The 26,395-nt window shown below is 35.0% G+C and overlaps 1 protein-coding gene across 2 annotated transcripts in view; it reads left to right on the top strand.

Annotated features, from left to right (window-relative positions):
* TLK1 (tousled like kinase 1) overlaps positions 1 to 26,395 on the top strand; it is a 144,109-nt gene that overhangs the window by 32,878 nt on the left and 84,836 nt on the right. The window contains exons 2-3 of one of the 2 annotated variants that reach the window (XM_070580126.1): positions 16,346 to 16,464; positions 22,625 to 22,699. In XM_070580126.1, the coding sequence (XP_070436227.1) occupies positions 16,346 to 16,464; positions 22,625 to 22,699 (194 nt within the window). The remainder of the gene's footprint in view (positions 1 to 16,345; positions 16,465 to 22,624; positions 22,700 to 26,395) is intronic. The other variant, XM_070580127.1, reaches the window with a different exon arrangement.

The raw sequence follows: 26,395 nt of genomic DNA, 5'->3' as shown, positions 1-26,395 counted from the left end.
TGAACTAACATCTGTGCCAGTTTTCCTGTGCTTTATATGTGGGCCACTGCCATGGCATGGCTGTGAGTGGTATAGGTCCACGCCTGGGATCTGAACCGACAAACCTAGGCTGCCAAAGTATAGCATGCCAAACTCAACCACTACACCACCGGGTTGGCCCCTCAGAACTCTCTCTCTTTTTTTTTTTTTAAGATTGGCACCTGAGCTAACATCTGTTGCCAATCTTTTCTTTTCTTTCCTTCTTCTCCCCAAAGGCCCCCAGTACATAGTTGTATATTCTAGTTGTAGGTCCTTCCGGTTGTGCTATGTGGGACACTGCCTTAGTATGGTTTCATGAGCAGTGCTAGGTCTGCACCCAGGATCTGAACTGGCAAAACCCTGGGCCACCGAAGTACAGTGCACAAACTTAACCACTGGCCACAGGACTGGCCCCTCAGAACTCTTCATATAAACTTATTTTACTCTTAACAACTACAGGGTGTGTACTTTTTTATTTTTATTTTTTTAATCTCCATTTTATATGTAAGGAAGCTGAAACATGGAGACTTTAAAGAACTTGGCCATACTTAGATGACTTATCTATCAGTTGTGTTTTTTTTGATGAAAGAAAAATTAGCTGCCAGACATTACTTTTTATTTGTAAGAATAAAATTGAAGTTAAATTACTCATTCTTTAGGGTCATGACAGTATAGAGGAGCAAAAACCAAAACTCTCCGTGCTTTACCTCTGATGCAAGCTGTGTTTCTTTATATGAATAATTTGATCTCAGTATGTCTGAATCCTTTGCTCTAAGGGTTACAACAAAATTGTTTAAAATGACTATTAATCTGACTTGGAGTGATTCTAAATCAGATCTGTCTTCTCTTTACCACAGGCTTATGTAACTGAATGTGTAGACTCGATTCAGAAACTTGGCTTTCTATGCTTACTCTTTTCAGTCATTCTAGGTGAAATATTTGGGGTGTGAGTGTATTTATGTATATATATATACACATACACCATACATATATATTTGTATGTGTGGATAAGTAGATGGATAGATATACATGGCTCAGACATAGATGAAACAGAATAAAGTACAGAAATAGACCCATGTTTATTGGGGAATGTGATAGATAACCAGAGAGGTGTTTCAAATCAGTGGGAAAAGGTTGAATTTGTGAGAAATTGTATGACATTTTCCTTTGGAAAAAATCTCTAGGTATAAACAGTTAAATTCTAAATGGATTAGATTTCCAAATGTTAATATTTAAAATATTAGAAAAAATCTAGGCAGTGTTTTTATTAGATTCATGGGGGAGAAAGGTTATTAGAAAATAAATTGGGCAGCTTTTGTGATAGCTCATTTAACGTATTCATTTAACTGCCAAAAAATTAGAATATTTGGTTTTAAATAGAAAATCAAACTGTGGAATAAATGATGGTATATAATGTAGACAACAAAAATAACTGTGTTCACTAAATACATGGTACAAAATACTGTATATGAAAATAGATGTGTTCTATTTATTAACCATGTTAAAATGAATCTTTAAAGACAAGAGTCAGAAGTAATACTAGAGTGTTAAATAGTGTAGACTGCTTGAATTCTTTGTTTCCTATACTTTCAAATGCATTAAAAAACTAATGAAAAGGAATGATTTAAATGGAATATTTTATCTTGTTGAAATAATTTCTAACATGATATTTCTGTTTTTAATCAATTCTCTGCCTTATCAGACATAATGTGAAAAATTTGACAGAAGAAAGACCTTTAATGTTCTGTATAAATCAGCTTATCAAATGTAATATGAAAAGTAACAATTAAAATCTGGAATGAATTAAAATGTTTTCAGACTTCAGGAAGTTTTAAATTTAAAAATGGAAGTTGATGGGTAAGCAGCAGTTGAATTTACTGTTGGAAAGGTCTTAGTGAACAAACTCCTTTCTTTAGTGTTTTGGTAACTGATAACATTTTGAAAACATGCTTTCTAGATATTTTGATTTTGTTTTGATTATCTTCCAAGGAAGATGAAAACTTAAGGTAATTAAAAAATGATATAATGAAAAATTGATTCCTTGTCATAAAAAATGGCATGACTATAAGTAGTGTTGACTAACCATGACTAATAATATGTCCAAATACATGCATCCTGTTTTAGATTGGCCACCTTGAGAGAGCATACTTTTATAATAACGGACATTTATTGAGTGAGTTTGTGAGTGTGTGTGTCAAAGAAAGGGAGAAAAAATGTTTATTAGAAGGGGTCATGACAAACTACACTAATGGGTCAAATTGTGGCCTTTATTTATCTTGTTCCCCCCCAAGTTTTTCTTCATAGAATAGGATGTGATTGATCTCTGATTTTGGGAGGTGACATCCCTTATTATATATTTTATGTGAAGTTTGGGGATTACAGTAAATTTTAGGGAGCAGTTTAGTAACAATAGTAGCATAATTAGGAGACAGGTGGTTGTATTTTGAGAAGGGGTATTCTTTAAGGGTGGTATAGTCTTCATATAGCTTTTATACTTTCTTCTTTTTGAAAAGTATAAACACTTATTGTATAGTAAAGAAGTTAATGGATTATGGCGAAATTATATATTCTTTAGAAAGTCTCACCTCTTGCAACTGAGGACCAAATGTTTGGGTAAGTTTCGGAAATGACAGTTTGATTCCATAAAAGATTAGAATCTTTGAAATGTGTTTGCTACAGTAGGAGTCAGCAAACTATTTTTGCATGGTAAAAAAAAAAAAAGAAGAATACTTTGTGATGCATGAAATTCAAATGTTAGTGCCCATGAATAAAGTTTTACTGGAACACAGCTGTTTTTATATTAAAATGGCAGAGCTAAGTAGTTGTGACCGAGACCCTATATGGCATTCTCATCTCTTTGTACTGCTTTTGGTGCACTACAAATTACAGCGCTGCAGTTACAACCTGTTTTGAGTGCCACGTGTATTGCCAGTCTGCAATATTTTTAAAATTTTTTTTATACCAGTGCACATCTATCATGTCAAAACAAGAAAAGAAAAGAAAAATAGACTTTTAGTGACATGCTTTTAAGGCACAGTGGAGCGTATATTATTTTGTTATTGAATTACATAGGTAAATGTTGTTCTTATACCTTGACATCGTAGCTGTGATAGAATACAGTATATATTGACATTACTAGACTAAGCATACACTATAGCATTCTCAACTCTTTCAATTTTCTTAAAGTAATAGTTTAAAATGGAATATCTCATGATAGCATAATTTCTTCCTGAAAATAAAAATTGGAAATGAGGCTGCTGCTAAAATAGGTTTCTGAGTGTCTTGTTTGTTAGCCAAGCAAGCAACGCCATTTATTGATGGCGAGTTAATTAAATTGTGTGTGATTGCAGCAGTGAAAAAAATGTGTCCAGAGAAAATAAACTTGTTTTAGACTATTAACTTTTTGGCAAGAACAGTTGCTTGAAGACTTGAGGACATTTGAAGCAACATCGATAGTCAATTAAAAAACAAGGAAAGTGATTTAGAGTGTTTTCCTTGGCTCTTGATGAATTGACAGATGTTCTTGATACTACTCTGTGGTTGTTTCTTTGAGGCATAAATGCCAAGTTTGAAGTGGCAGAAAAATTAGCCTCTGTGATTAGTCTGTAGAACAACTATAGGCGAGAATATTTTCAAAGTTGAGAAAACACTAAGTACAGTCTGAAGTGGAATCTGCTAAGATGTGCTACAGCTGATGGTGGTAAAAATACATGTAGAACAGAAAAAGGCTTAGTTGGACAAACTTACAGAGCTTGTAAAAATGTGAAGTGTTCAAAGCATATGGTTATTCGTTGTATTATTGGCTAGCAGGTACTTTGCAGAAAACATTTGAATTTATCATGTGTTATTGAATCAGTATTGTCAATGGTGAACTTCATTTGCTCTCTGGTCTTAACTAGCATCAGCTGCATGAATTTTTGTTAGAAATAGAAGCTGAATATCTTGACTGGCTTAGCAGTGGTAAAATTTTATTGGAAGGCTTTGAGCTTAGGACTGATGTTGAAATTTTTCTGAACAAACAGCCCTCAACCACTCTTATCAAATACTGCTTAACTTTGGAAATTAGGTTTTTCTGCAGACTTAGAAATGTTTTTAAATGAATTTAACCTAAAATTAAAAGACAAATAGTGCTTATATGCAAAGTTTAGCTGCATTAAAGTCATATCAGTGGCAACTGATGTTTGAATCACAGGTAACATCAAGCTGCTTTATATACTTCTCATGCTGTCAAACTGAGATTTCCATCCCCACGTGAATTTGCTTGCATGTATTTTCCAACCTCAAACTGTATTCCAGCGGCATTTTTCAGACATTGATGCAAGTGCAAAGAAAGTTTCTGTGTTTCAAAATCCATTAAATTGTGCACTTGAGGAACTTCTACCTAACCTTCAATTGGAAGCGATTAATTGCAATGTAATGACATACTAAAAGGCAAATATCAAAAGAATCTAATAGACTTCTATGACTGCCTTCCAAGTAATGAATATGCTCAATTAAAATCATATGCTTATGGCTTGATATTAGTATTCGGCAGTACCTATCTGTCAGAAAAGACATTTTCAAAGTTAAATACATAAAATTTGATCAGCATTATCAGACGAGTATTTGCAATGAATTTTGATGATGGGAAAGTCAAATTAAGTGAAATTTTACCCCCCCCCATTCCATTCTTTTCATTAGCAGACATATGTTATAAAATATTATACTCGGTTATTACTACATCTTGAATTTTGTCAATAAAAAGTTCGCGGGAAGTTTTTCTCTCATTGTATAAGCATCTGCATGATTTTGTTTCTCAGCTTACAAAGACTAAAATACTTATGATCAGGCCCTTTAAAGAAAAAGTTTGTGGACCTCTGTTCTTTAGCAGTGCTTCTTAAAAATGAGTGCACATAGTAATTACCTGAGGATCTTGTTAAAATGCAGATTCTGATTTGGTAGGTCTGGAGTGGGACTCAAGATTTTGTATTTTTTATAAGCGTTTAAGGTAGTAACAGATGCTGCTGGTGAATGGACTGCATTTTGAGAAGTGAGGCTCCCGTATTCAAGGTTAGATTTTTAGACAGATAGACTAATATTTGTTAAGCATCTGTTATGTGCCAGGAGTTATACTAGAGGCTGTTGTATATATTGCCTCTTTAAAATGTCATAAAAACTTGTTAGAAGGTGGTAAGGACTACAGTGAGGTTGGAACCCCTAGTAAGGGTTTTCAGTTGGAAACTGTTTTGTTTTCGTTTGTTCCTTCAGTCTATAGCTTCCTCCAGGACCTCATTGGAGAGGGTTGAGATCCTAGGGGAAGCTATACATCTAAGACACAAAAACAATGGGAAACAAAATACCACATTATTAGCTAGTCCAGGTCAAAGTAGGAACTGATGTCCTCATGTTCCCTGCTAAATTCCAGTGGGCCATCCGTCAGTTACCAAGCCAAAGAGTAGACATTGTATATAGCACACGTATGTTTTTAAGAATTGTGGTAAAATATATGTAATATAAAATTTAGGTGTACAGTTCTGTGCCATTAAGTATGTTCATGTAGTTGTACTACCATCATCACCACCATCCATCTCCAGAATTTTTCTGTCTTCCCAAACTCAAACTCTGTACCCATTAAACACTAACTCCCCATTCCACCCTGCCCCTCAACTCCTGGCAACTATCATTCTACTTTCTATTTCGGAATTTGATTACTCTAAGAACCTCATATAAGTGGAATCATACAGTATTTGTCCTTTTGTGTCCAGCGTATTTCACTTAATGTAATGTCTTCAAAGTTTATGTTGTAGCCTGTGTCAAAATTTCCTTTGTAGGGGCCAGCCCCATGGCCTAGTGGTTAAGTTTGCATGCTCCATTTCAGCAGCCCAGAGTTTGGCCAGTTCAGATCCTGGGTGTGGCAGACCCAGCACCACTCATCAAGCCATACTGAGGTGGTGTCCCACCTAGCAGAAGTAAAAGGACCTACAACTAGAATATACAACTCTGTACTGGGGGGCTTTTGGGAGAAGAAGAAGAAAAAGAAAAGATTGGCACTAGATGTTAACTCAGGGCCAATCTTTAAAAAAAAAAAACAACAACTCTATCTTAAAAAAAAATTTCCTTTGTATTTAATGCTGAATAATATTCCATTTTATATACATACCACATTTTTTTTTGGTCCATTCTTTCATTGATGAACACTTAGTTGCTTCTACCTTTTGGCTATTAAGAATAATGCTGCTATCAACATGGATGTACAAATATTTATTTGAGTCTTTGCTTTTACTTCTTTTGGATATATACTCAGAAGTGGACTTTCTGGATTGTATGGCAATTTCATGTTTAATTTTTTGAGGAACTGTGACTGTGCCAGTTTATATTCCCACCAGTAATGCACAAGAGTTCAAATTTCTCCACACCCTTGCTAACACTTGTAATTTTCTGTTTTTTGATAATAGCCATCCTAATGGGTTGAAATAGTATCTCATTGTGGTTTTAATTTGCATTTCTGTAATGATTAATGATACTGAGCCTCTTTTCATGTGCTTATTGGCCAGTTGTATATCTTCTTTGGAGAAATGTCCATTCAAGTCCTTAGGCCATTTTTTTTCTTGAGTTCATAATAGTTTACAACATTGTGAAATTTCACTTCTACGTTATTCCTTATCTGTCACCATGTAAGTGCTCTCCTTCACCTCTTGTGCCCACCCCTGATCCCCTTTCCCCTGGTAACCAGTGAACTGTTCCCTTTTGTCTGTGTGTTTGTTTATCTTCCACATATGAGTGAAATCATATGGTGTTTGTCTTTGTATGGCTTATTTTGCTTAAAATAATACCCTCCAGTTCCATCCATGTTGTTGTGAATGGGATGATTTTGTCTTTTTATATGGCTGAGTAGTATTCCATTGCATGTATATATATATCACATCTTCTTTATCCACTCATTGGTCGATGGGCACTTGGGTTGCTTCCATGTCTTGACTACTGTGAATAATACTGCAATAAACATAGGAGTGCATAGGTCACTTTGAATTGTTGATTTCAAGTTCTTTCGATAGATACCCAGTAGTGGGATAGCTGGATCATATGGTATTTCTATTTTTAGTTTTTTGAGAAATCTCCATACTGTTTTCCATAGTGGCTGCACCAGTTTGCCTTCCCCACCAGCAGTGTATGAGGATTCCCTTTTCTCCACAACCTCTCCAACATTCATTTTTTGTCTTAGTGATTAGAGCTATTTTAACAGGTATAAGATGATATCTTAGTGTAGTTTTGATTTGCATTTCCCAGATGGTTAGTGATGCTGACCATCTTTTCATGTGCCTATTGGCCATTTGTATATCTTCTTTGGAGAAATGTCTGTTCATATCCTCTGCCCATTTTTTGATTGGGTTGTTTGTTTTTTTGTTGTTCAGTTGTGTGAGTTCTTTATATATTATGGAGAGTAACCCTTTGTTGGATATATGATTTGCAAATATTTTCTCCTAGTTGTTGGGTTGTCTTTTTGTTTTGATCCTGGTTTCCTTTCCCGTGAAGCTCTTTAGTCTAATGAAGTCCCACTTGTTTATTTTTTCTTTTGTTTCCGTTGTCCAAGAAGACATGGTTTTCGAAAAGATCCTTTTAAGATCGATGTCAAAGAGTATACTACTTAAGTTTTCTCCCAGAAGTTTATGATTTCAGGTGTTTCCTTCAAGTCTTTGAGCCATTTTGAGTTTATTTTTGTGTATGCCTCTGCCTGTTTTTTAATTGAATTTTTGTTGTTGTTGAGTTGTAAGAGTTCTTTATATATTCTGGATATTAATCCCTGATCAAATATATAATTTGCACATATTTTCTCCCATTCTGTGGGCTGCCTTGTTAGTGTCCTTGGATGCACAGAAGTTTTTAATTTTGATGAAATCCAGCTTATCTGTTTTTTCTTTTGTTGCCTGCTTTTGATTTCATATCCAAGAAATCATTGCCAAATCCAATGTCATAAAGCTTTTCTGCTGTGTTTTTTCTAAGAATTTTATAGTTTTAGGTCTTATGTTTAAGTATTTGATCTGTTTTGAGTTAATTTTTGTATATGGTGTTAAAGTAGGGGTCCAACCTCATATTTTTTAATGTAGATATCCAGTTTTCCCAGCACGATTTGTCAAAAAGACTGTCCTTTCCCCATTGAATGGTCTTGGCACTCTTGTCTAAAATCATTTGACCATATAAATGAGGGTTTATTTCTGGGTTCTCTATTTTATTCCATTGGTTTATATGTCTGTCTTTATATAAGTACCATATACTTATTATTTTTTTTTACTTTTGACAGAGCCACTAAGACTGTTTATTGGTGGATGGAAGAATTTTGCCTTTTTGTTTTTCAATGAATGGTGGTAATAAAACAGGAAAAACCATGGGGAAAAAATCTTTGACCTCATACCATACACAAATATTAATTTAGGATAAATCATGGAACTAAACAGAAAAACATAAAACTTTATGAAGATTATATTTTTTACTTTGGGGCATACCAAATTTTCTTAGAATAGAAAAATAACTATAAATAGGATAATTAGATAATTTTCACTTCATCAAAATTAAGCCCTTTTGCTTGTCAACAAAACCACTAAGAAAATGGAAAAAAAGTCAGAGACTCAGAGAAAATGTTTTTTCTGTCTATCTTCTATCTATCTACTATTTAACAATGACTTGTATCTAGAATACTTAATTAATTTCTACATATCAGTAACAACCTAATAAAAAGTTGGGCAACCAACTTGAAAATATTCTTAATATCAGCAATAAAGATATACAAATTGCCAGCAAGCTCATGAAAAAGTGCTAACATCATTAGTAATCAGGGCAATGCAAATCAGAATCAAAGCTGGATAGCACTTCACAGTGCTATAATAATTAAAGATAAAAAGACTGTCAACATCAAATATTGGCAAGCATATAGGCCTGTAAAATAGTGCAACTACTTTGGAGACTTTTAGCAGTTTCTTAAATAGTTTGTATGTAACATCCCTGTGATCCATCAGTTCTACTCCTGGATATTTACTCAAGAGAAATGAAACATTTATTCACAAAAGTAATTGTACAAGAATATTTATAGCAACAATAAACTTTTTTTTTTTTTTTATTAATGTTATGATAGATTACAACCTTGTGAGATTTCAGTTGTACATTTTTGTTAGTCATGTTGTGGGTACACCACTTCCCCCTCTGTGCCCTCCCCCCACCCCCCCTTTTCCCTGGTAACCACCGATCAGATCTCCTTATCAATATACTAATTTCCACCTATGAGTGGAGTCATATAGAGTTCGTCTTTCTCTGACTGGCTTATTTCACTTAACATAATACCCTCGAGGTCCATCCACGTTGTTGTGAATGGGCCAATTTTGTCTTTTTTTAGGGCTGAGTAGTATTCCATTGTGTATATATACCTCATCTTCTTTATCCAATCATCAGTTTCTGGGCATGTAGGCTGGTTCCACGTCTTGGCTATTGTAAATAATGCTGCGATGAACATAGGGGTGCAACGGACTCTTGAGATTTCTGATATCAGGTTCTTAGGATAGATACCCAGTAATGGGATGGCTGGGTCATAGGGTATTTCTATTTTTAACTTTTTGAGAAGTCTCCATACTGTTTTCCATAGTGGCTGTACCAGTTTGCATTCCCACCAACAGTGTATGAGGGTTCCTCTTTCTCCACAACCTCTCCAACATTTGTCGCTCTTGGTTTTGGATGTTTTTGCCAATCTAACGGGTGTAAGGTGATATCTTAGTGTAGTTTTGATTTGCATTTCCCTGATGATTAGCGATGATGAACATCTTTTCATGTGTCTGTTGGCCATATTCATATCTTCTTTTGAGAAATGTCTGTTCATGTCCTCTGCCCATTTTTTGATCGGGTTGTTTGTTTTTTTGTTGTTAAGCAGTGTGAGTTCTTTGTATATTATGGAGATTAACCCTTTGTCGGATAAGTGGCTTGTAAATATTTTTTCCCAGTTAGTGAGCTGTTTTTTTGTTTCAATCCTGTTTTCCCTTGCCTTGAAGAAGCTCTTTAGTCTGATGAAGTCCCATTTGTTTATTCTTTCTATTGTTTCCCTCAACTGAGGAGTTACAGTGTCCGAAAAGATTCTTTTGAAACTGATGTCAAAGAGTGTACTGCCTATATTCTCTTCCAAAAGACTTATTGTCTCAGGCCTAATCTTTAGGTCTTTGATCCATTTTGAGTTTATTTTGGTGTGTGGTGAAAAAGACTGGTCAATTTTCAATCTTTTGCATGTGGCTGTCCAGTTTTCCCAGCACCATTTGTTGAAGAGACTTTCTTTTCTCCATTGTAGGCCCTCTGCTCCTTTATCGAAGATGAGCTGTCCATAGATGTGTGGTTTTATCTCTGGGCTTTCAGTTCTGTTCCATTGATCTGTGGACCTGTTTTTGTACCAGTACCATGCTGTTTTGATCACTGTAGCTTTGTAGTATGTTTTGAAATCGGGGATTGTGATTCCGCCGGCTTTGTTTTTCTTGCTCAGGATTGCTTTAGCAATTCGCGGTCTTTTGTTGCCCCATATGAATTTTAGGATTGTTTGTTCAATTTCTGTGAAGAACGTTCTTGGGATTCTGATTGGGATAGCATTGAATCTGTATATTGCTTTAGGTAGTATGGACATTTTAACTATGTTTATTCTTCCAATCCATGTGCAAGGAATGTCTTTCCATCTCTTTATGTCATCATCAATTTCTTTCAAGAAAGTCTTGTAGTGTTCATTGTATAGATCCTTCACTTCCTTGGTTAAGTTTATCCCAAGGTATTTTATTCTTTTCGTTGCGATTGTGAATGGGATTGAGTTCTTGAGTTCTTTTTCTGTTAGTTCATTGTTAGTGTATAGAAATGCTACTGATTTATGCACGTTAATTTTATACCCTGCTACTTTGCTGTAGTTGTTGATTATTTCTAATAGTTTTTCTGTGGATTCTTTGGGGTTTTCTATGTATAAGATCATGTCGTCTGCAAACAACGAGAGTTTTACTTCTTCGTTACCTATTTGAATTCCTTTTATTTCTTTTTCCTGCCGAATTGCTCTGGCCAGCACCTCCAGTACTATGTTGAATAGGAGTGGTGAAAGTGGGCACCCTTGTCTTGTTCCTGTCCTTAGTGGGATGGCTTTCAGTTTTTGTCCATTGAGTATGATGTTGGCTGTGGGTCTATCATATATGGCCTTTATTATGTTGAGGTACTTTCCTTCTATACCCATTTTACTGAGGGTTTTTATCATAAATGGGTGTTGGATCTTGTCGAATGCTTTCTCTGCATCTATTGAGATGATCATGTGGTTTTTGTTTTTCATTTTGTTGATGTAGTGTATCACGTTGATTGACTTGCGGATGTTGAACCATCCCTGTGTCCCTGGTATAAATCCCACTTGATCATGGTGTATAATCTTTTTTTTGTTTTTTTTTTTTTTGTTTTTTTATTTATTTTTTTTTTTTTTTGTGCTGCACAGAGAGCTTTTATTTTTTTTTTTTTTTTTTTTTTATTTTTTTTTTTTTTTTTATTAATGTTATGATAGATTACAACCTTGTGAGATTTCAGTTGTACATTTTTGTTAGTCATGTTGTGGGTACACCACTTCCCCCTCCGTACCCTCCCCCCACCCCCCCTTTTCCCTGGTAACCACCAATCAGATCTCCTTCTCAATATACTAATTTCCACCTATGAGTGGAGTCATATAGAGTTCGTCTTTCTCTGACTGACTTATTTCGCTTAACATAATACCCTCGAGGTCCATCCACATTGTTGTGAATGGGCCAATTTCGTCTTTTTTTATGGCTGAGTAGTATTCCATTGTGTATATATACCACATCTTCTTTATCCAATCATTAGTTTCTGGGCATGTAGGCTGGTTCCACGTCTTGGCTATTGTAAATAATGCTGCAATGAACATAGGGGTGCAACGGACTCTTGAGATATCTGATATCAGGTTCTTAGGATAGATACCCAGTAATGGGATGGCTGGGTCATAGGGTATTTCTATTTTTAACTTTTTGAGAAATCTCCATACTGTTTTCCATAGTGGCTGTACCAGTTTGCATTCCCACCAACAGTGTATGAGGGTTCCTCTTTCTCCACAACCTCTCCAACATTTGTCGTTCTTGGTTTTGGATGTTTTTGCCAATCTAACGGGGGTAAGGTGATATCTTAGTGTAGTTTTGATTTGCATTTCCCTGATGATTAGCGATGATGAACATCTTTTCATGTGTCTATTGGCCATATTCATATCTTCTTTTGAGAAATGTCTGTTCATGTCCTCTGCCCATTTTTTGATCGGGTTGTTTGTTTTTTTGTTGTTAAGTAGTGTGAGTTCTTTGTATATTATGGAGATTAACCCTTTGTCGGATAAGTGGCTTGTAAATATTTTTTCCCAATTAGTGAGCTGTTTTTTTGTTTCAATCCTGTTTTCCCTTGCCTTGAAGAAGCTCTTTAGTCTGATGAAGTCCCATTTGTTTATTCTTTCTATTGTTTCCCTCAACTGAGGAGTTACAGTGTCCGAAAAGATTCTTTTGAAACTGATGTCAAAGAGTGTACTGCCTATATTCTCTTCCAAAAGACTTATTGTCTCAGGCCTAATCTTTAGGTCTTTGATCCATTTTGAGTTTATTTTGGTGTGTGGTGAAAAAGACTGGTCAATTTTCAATCTTTTGCATGTGGCTGTCCAGTTTTCCCAGCACCATTTGTTGAAGAGACTTTCTTTTCTCCATTGTAGGCCCTCTGCTCCTTTATCGAAGATGAGCTGTCCATAGATGTGTGGTTTTATCTCTGGGCTTTCAGTTCTGTTCCATTGATCTGTGGACCTGTTTTTGTACCAGTACCATGCTGTTTTGATCACTGTAGCTTTGTAGTATGTTTTGAAATCGGGGATTGTGATTCCGCCGGCTTTGTTTTTCTTGCTCAGGATTGCTTTAGCAATTCGCGGTCTTTTGTTGCCCCATATGAATTTTAGGATTGTTTGTTCAATTTCTGTGAAGAATGTTCTTGGGATTCTGATTGGGATAGCATTGAATCTGTATATTGCTTTAGGTAGTATGGACATTTTAACTATGTTTATTCTTCCAATCCATGTGCAAGGGATGTCTTTCCATCTCTTTATGTCATCGCCTATTTCTTTCAAGAGAGTCTTGTAGTTTTCATTGTATAGATCCTTCACTTCCTTGGTTAAGTTTATCCCAAGGTATTTTATTCTTTTCGTTGCGATTGTGAATGGGATAGAGTGCTTGAGTTCTTTTTCTGTTAGTCTATTGTTAGTGTATAGAAATGCTACTGATTTATGCACGTTAATTTTATACCCTGCTACTTTGCTGTAGTTGTTGATTATTTCTAATAGTTTTTCTGTGGATTCTTTGGGGTTTTCTATGTATAAGATCATGTCGTCTGCAAACAACGAGAGTTTTACTTCTTCGTTACCTATTTGGATTCCTTTTATTTCTTTTTCCTGCCGAATTGCTCTGGCCAGCACCTCCAGTACTATGTTGAATAGGAGTGGTGAAAGTGGGCACCCTTGTCTTGTTCCTGTCCTCAGAGGGATGGCTTTCAGTTTTTGTCCATTGAGTATGATGTTGGCTGTGGGTCTATCATATATGGCCTTTATTATGTTGAGGTACTTTCCTTCTATACCCATTTTACTGAGGGTTTTTATCATAAATGGGTGTTAGATCTTGTCGAATGCTTTCTCTGCATCTATTGAGATGATCATGTGGTTTTTGTTTTTCATTTTGTTGATGTAGTGTATCACGTTGATTGACTTGCGGATGTTGAACCATCCCTGTGTCCCTGGTATAAATCCCACTTGATCATGGTGTATAATCTTTTTGATGTATTGCTGTAATCGGTTTGCCAAAATTTTGTTGAGGATTTTTGCATCTATGTTCATCAGTGATATCGGCCTGTAGTTCTCCTTCTTTGTGTTGTCCTTGTCAGGTTTGGGGATCAGAGTGATGTTGGCTTGATAGAATGTGTTAGGGAGTTCTCCATCTTTCTCAATTTTCTGGAACAATTTGAGGAGAATAGGTATTAAGTCTTCTTTGAATGTTTGGTAGAATTCTCCAGAGAAGCCGTCTGGTCCTGGACTCTTATTTTTGGGGAGGTTTTTGATTACCGTTTCTATTTCCTTACTTGTGATTGGCCTATTCAGATTCTCCATTTCTTCCTGATTCAGTTTGGGGAGATTGTAGGAGTCTAGGAATTTGTCCATTTCTTCCAGGTTGTTCAATTTGTTGGCATATAGTTTTTCATAGTATTCTCTTATAATGTGATTTAATGTTTTCAAAATAATTCTGTGCCAGTGAAGAATTGATAGTTTTTTACACAGCAAAATCTCAGTGAATTGTAAGCTCTTTGAGGCCAGTCTGTCTTATTACTGCTTTATTTCCAGTGCTGGGCTTAAGACTTACAGACTTGGCATATAATAGTGTTCCATTTGAGAATCACCAGTTTGAAGCCAGAGGGAGTATGAAAAGAGAAAAGAAGGTCTTGGATTGACTCTTGGTGGGTATTCATAGTTAACAGAGAACAAGAGGAGAAACAGAAGAGAGATGGTTGAATTCTGAAAACTACAACTGGGTGTTTTAAAAAAACCAAGGATTGAGAGTTTGAGGTTTTTTAATTCCTGAGAAAGGAGTAATACATAGTTTCTGATGTAATAGCAGAATCAAGCAAAAAATAGAAGTATTGGTGATACTTCAAAGTACATTGTCAAGAGTGTACTTATCACAGAAACCAGATTCCAGAGACCTAAGGAGGATATGATTATAAATTATCAGTTTAAGGAAATAATTATTTGATAATAGCATGAAATTCAAGTCAAATTGTTTTTTAAAAAAGGCATATAAAAACGGCAGAAAGAGTCAAGGAGGGAAAAGATGCAAGAGAGAGATGGGACACATGCAAATACAAGATCCCTTGGATCTCAAGAAGAAATGGGATCAAAAGTGCGAATTGAAGTCTTTAGCTTTTTAAAGATAGTTACCTCTTTGTCTGAGATAGAAGGAGGAGGAGTGAACAGGGTTGATATATTCAGGTACAGGGATGCAAATAAACATAGAAGGATGGCTGTTATCCATCTAGTCTTCTAACCAGATGAAAATGAAAGATAATGAAGGGACCTTTAAAAGATAAAGTCTACAGGAATAGTTCTTAACCTTTAGGAGAGGAATGTCAGGGTGTGTGGAAGGGGTCTAGTGTAGTTTAAAATATTCCACATGTGATTGTAGATTCTGATAATATCCTCCTTGCTCCCTTTGAGAACCACTCATTTATGTCACTTGTAAGGTTTTATCAGTAGAGAATTAGCACACATGGATAAAAGAATTTTAAAGAGTTTAATTGACCTTTAGCTAGAATTTGTGGTGCTTTCTTCTGCATGGTAGTAATTATATGAGAGTGATAATTTTTCCCCTATAATTCTCAAGGTGATGTTTTATAATAGATGTTACCTCAATGATCTGTTTGATATATTTGTGTGCTTTTCATCTACTTGATAAAAACTGAAACTATCAACTGTATAAAATATCTTTGGGGGGCTGGCCCCATGGTGTAGTGTTAAGTTCAGCACGCTCTGCTTCAGTGGCCTGGGTTTTCGGGTTCGGATCCTGGGTGCAGACCTGTACCACTTGTCAGCCATGCTGTGGTGGCAACCCACATATAAAATGGAGGAAGATTGTTACAGATGTTAGCTCAGGGCTAATCTTCTTCAAGAAAAAAAAAGAGGAAGATTGGTAACAGATGTTAGCTCAGGGCTAATCTTCCTTAGCAAGAAAAAATGGGATGTGACGGTAATTAAAACAGTTTTTCCTAGTTTAAAATATATTTGGTCAGGTAAGGTATATATAAACAAAATACTTAAGTAGTAATGTCACTTAGTGCCAAAATTCTGTTTAAGCTTAGAATATGTAGATTACACTGTGGTGGTATTTTTCAAACTGTGGACCCAGGGTCCATTAATGGCTCATGAAATCAATTTAATAGCTCACAACCATTGTTTTTCTTTTTTAATGGACTCAAATAAACTGGAGTGCACTGAATGCAGTAAGAAATATTTGTGGAACTTTTCAACATATGTATGTATGTATCTGTGTACTGAGTTGGGTGAAAGACATATTTTTTACTGTGGATTGCAGTCACAAGTGTTGGAAAACCACTGTAGGTTGTTTTTGAAAATGAATGTGTACATTATAAATCTTAAAGTCTCTTATTTTCATCTGTTTGTAGAATTCATTCAAGTCTATATTGACATCACAACTAACCATATATATTTTGTGTGTGTTTGTGTGTATATCAATTTATATATGTGTGTGTATTTTTTTTTCCTTAATAGGTGCAATGGATGAGCTTCATAGTCTGGATCCAAGAAGGCAAGAATTGTTGGAAGCTAGATTTACAGGAGTTGCAAGTGGGAGCACTGGGAGCACTGGCAGTTGCAGTGTTGGAGCTAAAGTGAGTAAGACTGTAATCATTTGACATTATTTTCTTGTATTAAATGATCTAAAAAATATTTTGTAAAGGATCTCTACCTATGCGCTTAACAGCAAATTATTACTTTCTATAATTTTTATAATGTATACAAAAAATTTTAGTATTTGTAAACCTGATTTCTAATATGGCATAACATATTTTAGGGGCATTATGTTACATACAGCTTGATAGGTTTCAGGGGTAAAAAGGAGTTTGGTAGATTGTACTGCCTATTTCCCATTACATAATTTTTAACCTTTCCAATCCTTTGTTTCTTTTTTGCCCCTATCACCCATATTCCTATCTGTATATGTTCCTTTTTGTACATTAATCCACGTTAATGCTTCTAACTGCTGCATACAACTTAATAGTGTATCTGTTAGGCCTTCCAGTGACAGACATCAGGTTGTCTTCAATTCCCCACTACCTCACACTGCATTGAATTTCTTGTGCTCGATCTCTTACTGACCTTTGTGAGCAAAATTGAATAAATAGTGCAAGATTGCTATTGTACAAAAACAGTTGTACAATACTAATCTGCACTTTCAGCAGAGTGCATGAGTATTTCGATATCCTCAGAAACACTTAGCCTCATCCAGATTCCTTATTTTTGATGGTTTAATAAAATATCATCACATTGTTTTACTTGTACCACAAGTTATTTTGAGCATTTCTTCATCTGCTGTTAACTTTTTGGGAGTCTCTTGTAAATTGTTCCAATTCTTTGCCCGTTTTACTGTCAGGATTACTGTCTTTTTGAAACTGATTTTCCCATGTTCCTTGTATATTCTACATATTAATTCTCTTTTGGTTGTCTACAGTGCAAATAAATTCTCCCATTTTGTCATGTCTATTAACTTTATTCATGGTATCCATCATTGTATAGGATCCTTGTACAGAACTCTTTGCTTTTGTTGTAATCAAACTCACCAATTTTTTGCCTTATGGTATGTACCTCTGATGTTTTGACTAACTTGGTATACTAAGAAAAATAGTCATCACCATTAACCATCAGGGTCAAGTAGACCCTTTTGCTATTTTTGTATTTTAAGTTGTTTTACCAGTATTTTATAGCAGTAGGGATAAAGGTATAATGAAAAACAACTTTATCAGGAATTTTAATAAGAATTTAAAGATACTGAAAACCTCTTTGTATCAGGTAAGTTTTGGTGCACAAGCATCATAAAACATGAAGGATATTGTCATGTGTCCTTTGAGCATGAGATGATCCAGGTTCGTGTTGCAGAATATCATATGATTAAGTCCATTTGTTGAATGACTGATGAGAATATCATCTTTCCCTTTTCCTTAGAAATATATTGTCCAATTCATTGATTGTTGAATTTGAGAAAATTCATCTAGGATAATGTCATTTGACAACTCTGAGATTTTACTTATATGGTAATGTCACCACCATCTGTTTTAGAGTCTAAAGGTGCTGTTATCTTTTTGTATTTAGTTTCCGATTTTTCTAATAATTATAAAATGTCTTCCTCTGTTATTTTCTTCTCTTGACCATCTTGGGTGGAAAATGAAAATTTTTAAATTCTCGTCTAGAGTCAATGAAACCTAAAATCAGACTACAAAGATAATGTGTCTAGTCTTAAAATTCTTGAAAGATGATGCAGTACTTTGGGCAACACAAGAACATGACTGAAAGGTGACAGTTTATTTCACTATTGCATCATCCTCTTAGGTCATTAAATCTGTATTGATTTTCTACTATAATAAATTACCACAAAGTTGCTTTAAAAAACACAAATTTATTATCTTATAGTTCTTTGTGGTCAGGAGTCTGACACCAGTCTCACTGGGCTAAAATCAAAGTATCTGCAGGGCTGCATTCTTTTCTGGAGGCTCTAGGGGAGGATCCCTTTCCTTGCCTTTTCCAGCTTCTAGAGGCCTTACCTGCATTCCTTGGCTTGTGGTCTCTTTCCTCCATCTTCAAAGCCGGCAGGTGTTGCATCTCTCTTACTCTTGGGAAGTCACATCTCCCACTGACCACAGCTGGAAAGGTTCTACACTTTTAAGTACTCATGTGATTGGATTGGCCCCACCCTAATCTGGGTATAATTTCCCTCAATTCAAAGTCCTCACCCTTAATCACATCTGCAAAGTCCCTTTTGCCATATAAGGTAACATTCACAGGTCCTGGGGATTAGGGCATGGGTATCACTGGGGCCATTGTTTTGCCTGTCATACCATCATAGTGGTTTTTGTTTGTTTTAGTGTGGTTGGGAATAATTGATCAACAATGACAAATAATAATGAAGTAATTCCTAGGATGATGTAGTAACAAAATATGGGAAAAGTAAGATGCCATAATGTATTTTAGATTTATGAAAGGTCCAGTGGGCATCTGGTAATTAACTGCAAGATAGAATGTATTTTATTCTGTTGAAAATAAATTTTATTTTTATTGTTTGGATGATTTCCAAGAAAGAATAAAAGTACTGAAATATTAATCTTTACAAATAGTTAGAACTGCTGGAAAAAGAAGCTTAAAAACTAAAATTGGGTCCAGTGGACCCTGATGGTCTTCTATGAGTTAAATACTTCGGCCCCATGCCTGGGCCACCAAGATATTCTATAGTTTCTTCTATTCATTTTATATTTTTACTGTCATATTTGCTCTTTAGTTCATCTAGGCCTCACCTTTTATATCATGTTGATAGGGATCCAGTTTTATTTTTGTCCATCTAGTAAACCAGTTTTCTCCACAATGCTTCTTAAATCATCTGTATTTTTCCACTGGTTAATGATGCCACTTTTGTCATATATTAAGATGCCATGTATATATACACATCTGTCTCTGAAATTTCTCGTATGTTCCTGTAGTCTGTCTGAATTCTTGTGCTAGTATCACATTAAAAAAAAATACTGTTGTATTTTGGTATGTCTTTTTTATATGTTAGAGCAAGTCTTTAATCTTCTTTTGTAAGTTTGACAGTTATTTATGGATCTTTATTCCCACGTGTAAAATTAGAGCATCTCTTCATTTGCTTGGTGGCACTTGGGAATTTTTTTCTCTATAATAGCTTATTTATATCTTTTTCCTTAAAAGATTCAAATAGAATTTTTATTCTGAATGCATTGAATTTATAGATTAATTTCAGAAGTACTGAAATCTTTATAAGGTTAAGTTGTCCCATCCAGATACATGAAATGTCCCTCCGTTTATTCAGTTCTCTCTATAGAGTTCTTAAGAAATTTTGGTTAGTTTTTATGAATTTTCTTTTTGGCTAATTCCTGTATACTTTAAAGTTTTTGTGGCTAAAGTATTTTTTATTATATTTTCTAGTTGGTTGTTGCTGACTAGGAGGCTTTTGATTTTTACAGGTTGGTCTTATATGTTAGCAGTCTTGCTGTTGGTCTCTTCTATTGACTGTAATAGTTTGTTGATTCTCTAGGTTTCTCTAAGAGAAATAAGTATCTTCTAAAAATGACAGTTTTATTTCCTATACCTCATATATATATTCCTTATATTGGTCATGACCTTCAGTATATGTCTTGTTCAAGAAGAATCATCTAAAGTTTCTCCATTAAGTAGAATGTTTGCCGTAGGTTTTATGTATAAGACCACGACCAAATTAAACGAGCTTTTCTGTTCCTGGTTAGTTTAGAAGTTTTTGTTCTTTTGTTTGTTTTAAAAATCATAAATGCTGTTGAACTTTATGAAAATATTTTTTGGTTCTTGATTGAAAGAATCATAAAATTTTTTCCTTTGGGTTATTAATGTGGTGAATTACGTTAATTTCTTTTTTTAATGTTGAACTTTGCAGTTCTGGGATAAACCCTACTTGATTATAATTTACTATTTTAAAAAATACATTTACTGGATTTAATACATGATAAATTGTTTTATTTAGGATTCTTACATATCTGCTTATAAGAGAAATACATGTGCAGACCTGACGAGTAATAGTTTAGTGAGTTTTGACAAACATGTACACCTGTAGTAATCCATATCCCTCTCAAGACACAGAACATTTTCTGTTTTATAAATCAGTACCACACTAGTCCCATGAAATGAGCTGCTTTCTCTTTCACTCTTTTCAACATCCTGTATATGATAGGAAATGTTCATGGGAAGATGGGTAAACATTCGCCTTAAAACTCTGTTGGCCGGGGGTTTGTTGGGAGGGGAGGTCTTTTACTACCATTTTAATGTCTTTACTATTATTTAGTTTACTAATCTATTTCATTTAAGCTTTTCAAACGTATTACTGTGTAGTTATAATACTTTTAAAAACTTCCTTTGTTATTTCCTTTCTGATCATTCTTTCATATTCTCCTTTTCTATTCATTTTTGCCAGAGCTCTGACTAATCTAATGACTATTTTAAAGAAGCTCTTCAGACTATTTCAGATTTTGGCTTTAATCTTTCACTGGTTTTTTTTCCCACCATTGATTTTTGTCTTCATAATTTACTTACTTGTTCTTTTGGGTTTTCTCCGTGGCTCTTCTTCCAGCTATTGAGTTGAATGAATTAGTGTATTTATTTATATAGAGACATAATTAACGTACAGTAAAACGTACAAATTTTAAGTGTTTAGTTATGATTCCCCTCCCCCCACTCCCATGGTTTTTATTAAGATATAATTTACATGTAGTAAAATTCACCCTTTTTAGTATATACTTCTTCTGTGAGTTTTCACAAATGTATACAATCTGTACCCCTACCACAATTAAGATATAAAATAGATCCCAAAATATTCCCCCATGCCCTTTTGTAGTCAGGTCCTCTAGGTTGCCCCTGGCAGGCACTGATCTGTTTTTTGTTCTTGGAGTTTTGCCTTTGCAAGAGTGTCATATAAATTGAGTAAGTATTACAATATGTAGACTTTTGAGTCTGACTTCCTACAACTTAGCATAATGCATTCATTTGAGATTCATCCATGTTGTATGTTCTCAATAGTTTGCTATTTTTTATTGCTAAATAGTATTCCATTGTATAAATATACCATACTTTCTTTTAACACATTTCTTCTAGATGAGGAACATTTGGGTTGTTTCTAATATTTTGAGAGTTACAAATAAAGCTGCTATAAACATTTGTATATTCCTTCCTCTTAGATTTGACAGTTGTTTATGTGTTGTAAATACCACAAATGGAGTTTTTCCTGATGTTTTAAAGTTACATTATGATGACACTCTGTATTCGTTTATTTATTCCTATTCTCTCAAACTGATATTTATGCAGTCCTCCCCCTTTTTTTCAACTCGTTACTTTGAAAAAAATGTTATACCTGGAGAAAAGTTGGAAATGTTGTGCAAGGAATACTTGCATGCTCTTTATCTGGATTTAAGAGATGTAAACATTTTTGCCAAATTTATGCTTGTATATACACACACATTCCTACCATTGCTCTCTAGTATTACTTTGGTCTCTGCAGTGAATGTGAACAGACCTCCAAGGAGCCTGCTTCATTTTAGTGGGGAATGGTACTTAGGAACCAAGCTAGGTATGCTTGTTGTTATGTGGTAGTCTCTTAGAAAGTAGAAGGAATGTAGAATCAACATTTAATTTGATTTAATATTATTAGGAATAATTTGATTAAGGAAGGCAAGGATCATCAGTGGATGCTTAAAACTGTTTAGTGAAATGTTTTGGAGAACAGTATATTTACAAGGTCTCAAAGTTTCATGCTCTAGATTAGTTATTAATGACAAAAGAGAAAATGTGCTTTTAAAATGGAGATTTTTTTTTGGTCACCACCATAATAAACAAGATTAAACTTTGCATTGGCAGTGTCGCAGAGAGTCTGACATTATGTGCATCCTGAGGTGATGCAATAGGAAGAACACGTATCACCTGTAGTTTTCATGCTGGAAATGTTTGATTTGAATTTAATCATGAGGAAATACTCCTGGGACATCCTGCTGGAGAGCTGGCCTGGACTTTTTAGAGTATTCAGTGCTGTGAAGAACAAAGGGAAGCAGAAGGACTCTTCTAGATTAGATGAGACAAAAGAGACATAGCAGCCAAATGCAATGCGTGAATCTGTGAATCCTCATTTGCTCTTGGATTGGGAGAAAATTAGTTATAAAGGACATTTTTGAGACAGCTGGGCAAATTTGAGTATGGACTGTATGTTGGATGATGATATTGAATTAATGTTGGTTTTTCTGTTCTTTTTAGGTAAGCTTGTATTTTAAGAATAGTCATTTAAATTTACAAACAAATATAGGTGAAGCTACAGAATGTGAGACTGTGGTAAGCAATGACTCTCAGAATGTTTTTTTTTGGCGGGGGGGAGGAGTAAGATTGGCTCTGAGCTAACTTCTGTTCCAGTCTTCCTCTCTTTTGTATGTGGGATGCCGCCACAGCATGTCTTGATGAATAGTGTGGAGGTCTGCGCCCAGGATCTGAACTGACAAACCCTGGGCTGCCATAGTGGAGCGTGCAAACTTAACCACTCTGCCACTGGGCTGGCCCCTCTTATAATGTTTTTATTTAAATTGATGGTGATAATGTGCTGGTGAAATGCAGTGTTATTGGATAGGCAAATTTTAATAATAGTAGCTCAGGCGTTTGTAATGTGGAAGTAAAAGCATTCTAAGGATCAAATTTCTGTTAGTGATAGTGCTCTGGGAGAGGAGGGACAGAGGAGAAAGAAAATCATCTAGGAGTACAGGTGATCTTTAAGATTTGACATATCTATAGAGAAAAACAGGGTAAGATGTTACTAAAAATAAAACGAAGAAAGTAGTAGGCATAAGCAACAGAGATACTGTCCATAGAACTTTCAAAATGCTATGATGGGGTGTAGAAGGAGGAGTAAAAAGAAACTTAATCCAGGGGCCCACCTGGTGGTGCAATGGTTAAGTGTGCATGTTCCACTTGGGGGGCCGGGGTTTGCTGGTTTGGATCCTGGGAGCGGACTGGCACTGCTTGGCAAGCCGTGCTGTGGCAGGCGTCCCACATATAAACTAGAGGAAGATGGGCACGGATATTAGCTCAGGGCCAGTCTTGCTCAGCAAAAGGAGGAGGATTGGCAGCAGTTAGCTCAGAGCTAATCTTCCTCAAAAAAAAAGAAACTTAATCCAATAAAAGTGAGGGAGAGAAAACGAGTAAACAAGAAAAATACTATATTTTTATCTATTATATAATATGGAAGAAATAAAACAAGTATATATTATCACAGTAAATGAGAATTCATCTGTAGGCTATTGACAAGAAACATCCCCCCAAAATGACAAAGATTAGAAATAACTAGAAAGAAAATATTTCCGGTAATCATAAAGAAAAAGAAAGTAGAACTGAGTGTAAATTTGAGATCAGTTTCTCCCTGACTCAGAGCCTTCCAAAGACTTCCCACTGCGTTTAAAGTAAAATTCAGGGTCTTCACCATGCCCTCATAAGACCCGCTGCTCTAGCTCTAGACTGACTACTCAGCTAACAGCTGTCCCACTACTGCACCCACACTGGTTTATTTGCCAGTTGCTGCAAACATACTTCTCCCTCACTTTATTAAAATTTCTGCTCAATCTCACCTCTTCAGAGAGACTTTCTCTGATCACTCTATGTAAGATGATACCTATATCACTCTAGCCCTTTCTCTGCTTAATTTTTTTTAACCTGCTTGTTGATTCCTTATATAATCCTGAATATTTATATATTTGTTTATTGTCTCCTTTCCTTCTTGTAGTGTAAATTCCATAAGCACTTGGACTTAAATCTTTTTTTTTTTACAGCTATATTCCTACCATCTACAACAGTACTAAGACCCTCAGTAAATATTTTCGAGTGGACGAATGTATATCAAGTAAAACATTGTTCAAAAACAAAAGCCTGAATGGTACAAAGATAGATATTTTTTAGGGACTAAGAATCCATGAAGAAGATATGACAGTTGTAAACTTTTATATATCAAATAGTTATAAAAATACACGGTGAATTTATTAAAATACAGTTTTGTGATGGATTTTAATATACTTTTAGATTTTGACTGTTCAAATATATATAAAAGAGCAAAGCTGTACAGGATTTGCGCAATATAATTTATAAGCTTAATTTGTTAGATATACATACAGACACAACAGTCAGTCTTCTTTATTCGAGGATTCGGTAATTGCAAATTTGCCTACTTGATAAAATTCATTTGTAGCCTCAAAATCAGTACTTGAATTGCTTTCCCAGTCATTCAAAGGCCTGTGCATATGTAGAGTGGTGAAAAATTTGAGTCACCTGGGGCTGAACAAAACAATACTGTGCCTGCGTGTTTCAGCTCTCATACTGTAAACAAGTGTTCTTTTTGCAGTTTACTTAGTGCCACATTTTTATACTTTTTATTGGTAGTTTCACTGTGTAAAATGGACTCCAAGGATAATAGTGCTGAAGTGCTGACTAGTGTTCTACGCACAAGAAGGCTGTGATATGTCTTAGGGAGAAAATACATGTGCTTTGGTCAGGAATGAGTTACAGTGCTATTGGCCATGAATTCCATCTGAATGAATAGACAATATATACTACATAAGATGTCTTTAAACAGAAACACACTTTTATATAAAACAAGGTTACCTGTTGATTGGTTGGGATGAAAATGAGACAAGAAGCTTTCAGGAACGTAAGCCTGTACATAGTTCCCTTAGCAGCAGTGATTCACCATTTGCTAATTCAGTGTTCACAATTGATAACAAAAATTGACTGGAGAGAGAAAGAACTTATATTCCATTATATGCCACTTCTTTTCTCTTACCCCAAGCTTGCTTCACCTGTTTATTTTACTTGCCTGAGATCCCTGTGGCATGAGTTTGTGGCTATATTCTAGGATTGCAGAGAGAAGGTAAAGGTAAATGTTATAAATTGTACTGATGTAAAGTTAAATGTATAGCTGTCATGTTTGGAGAGGGAGCTAAAAACTGTAAAGATCTATTTTCTTATTTACATAGGAGTCACATAGAGTTTAAAGAATAAAAAAATTTAAAGTTAAAATAACTTTGAAGAATGAAAAATAAGAATATAAATATTTCAGGAAGAAGGGGAAGCTGTGATGCCAGTGAACTAAATTCTTAATCTTTCACGGTAGGGTCAAAAAGGAATGTATTGAAATATAGCACATAAGTGGAATACTTTGCACCTGTTTGAAAGAAAGGAAATAGCAAAGGAAAAAAGGAATGAAAAAGCTATCTATGTGTTTATTTGGAAATTTCTCCAAGATATATTAACAGAAAAGAAAGCAATGCAGGACAGTCTGCGTAATGTTATCTTTTGAGTAGGAAGAGAGGAACCAAAGAATGTGTATTTAATTTGCTAGGGTAAACATTTAGCCTCTAGAAAGGTTCTGAGAAACAAACTGAAGCAGCCTGTTGATATTGCCTATTCAAAACTTAAATTAGAAACAGTTTTTTAAAAAGTGGTTCCCTCTGAATAGTGAGACTTCTGTGGGAGCAAGAAATTTATATTTCTGTAATGAATTTTTTTCCATGTGCCTGTGTTGCTTTTATTTTTTAAAAAATACCCCATGGGTATTTGCAAAAAAAAAAAAATCTGTTTTCTGTTTTGAAGGCTTCAAAAGTCTGTGAGTGTGTTTTGCATGTGCACATACTATATATACCTGAGTGTATAAATGGTTATGTACTAGATTTTGTCAAGCTTTTTTCTCCCCTCTCTGTGCTTTCCCCCAATTAATTTGTAACTTTTATAGTCTTTTTGTATTGAGACATAATTCGCATACTATAAAATCGACACTTTTAAAGTATACGTTTCAGTGGTTTTTAGTACTGTTGTCCCTCAGTATCCTTGGGGGATTGGTTCCAGGATCCCTTGCAGATACCAAAATCCATGAATGTTCAAGTCCCTTATCTAAAATGGTGTAGTATTTGCATGTAACATTCGCACATTCTTCCATATACTTTAAATCATCTGTAGATTACGTATAATACCTAATACAATGTAAATGCGATGTAA

Source organism: Equus przewalskii, chromosome 17, assembly GCF_037783145.1.
Source record: "Equus przewalskii isolate Varuska chromosome 17, EquPr2, whole genome shotgun sequence".
NCBI lineage: Eukaryota > Metazoa > Chordata > Mammalia > Perissodactyla > Equidae > Equus > Equus przewalskii.
The sequence above is the reverse complement of the archived record's forward strand: the minus strand, read 5'-3'. Positions and strand labels throughout refer to the sequence as shown.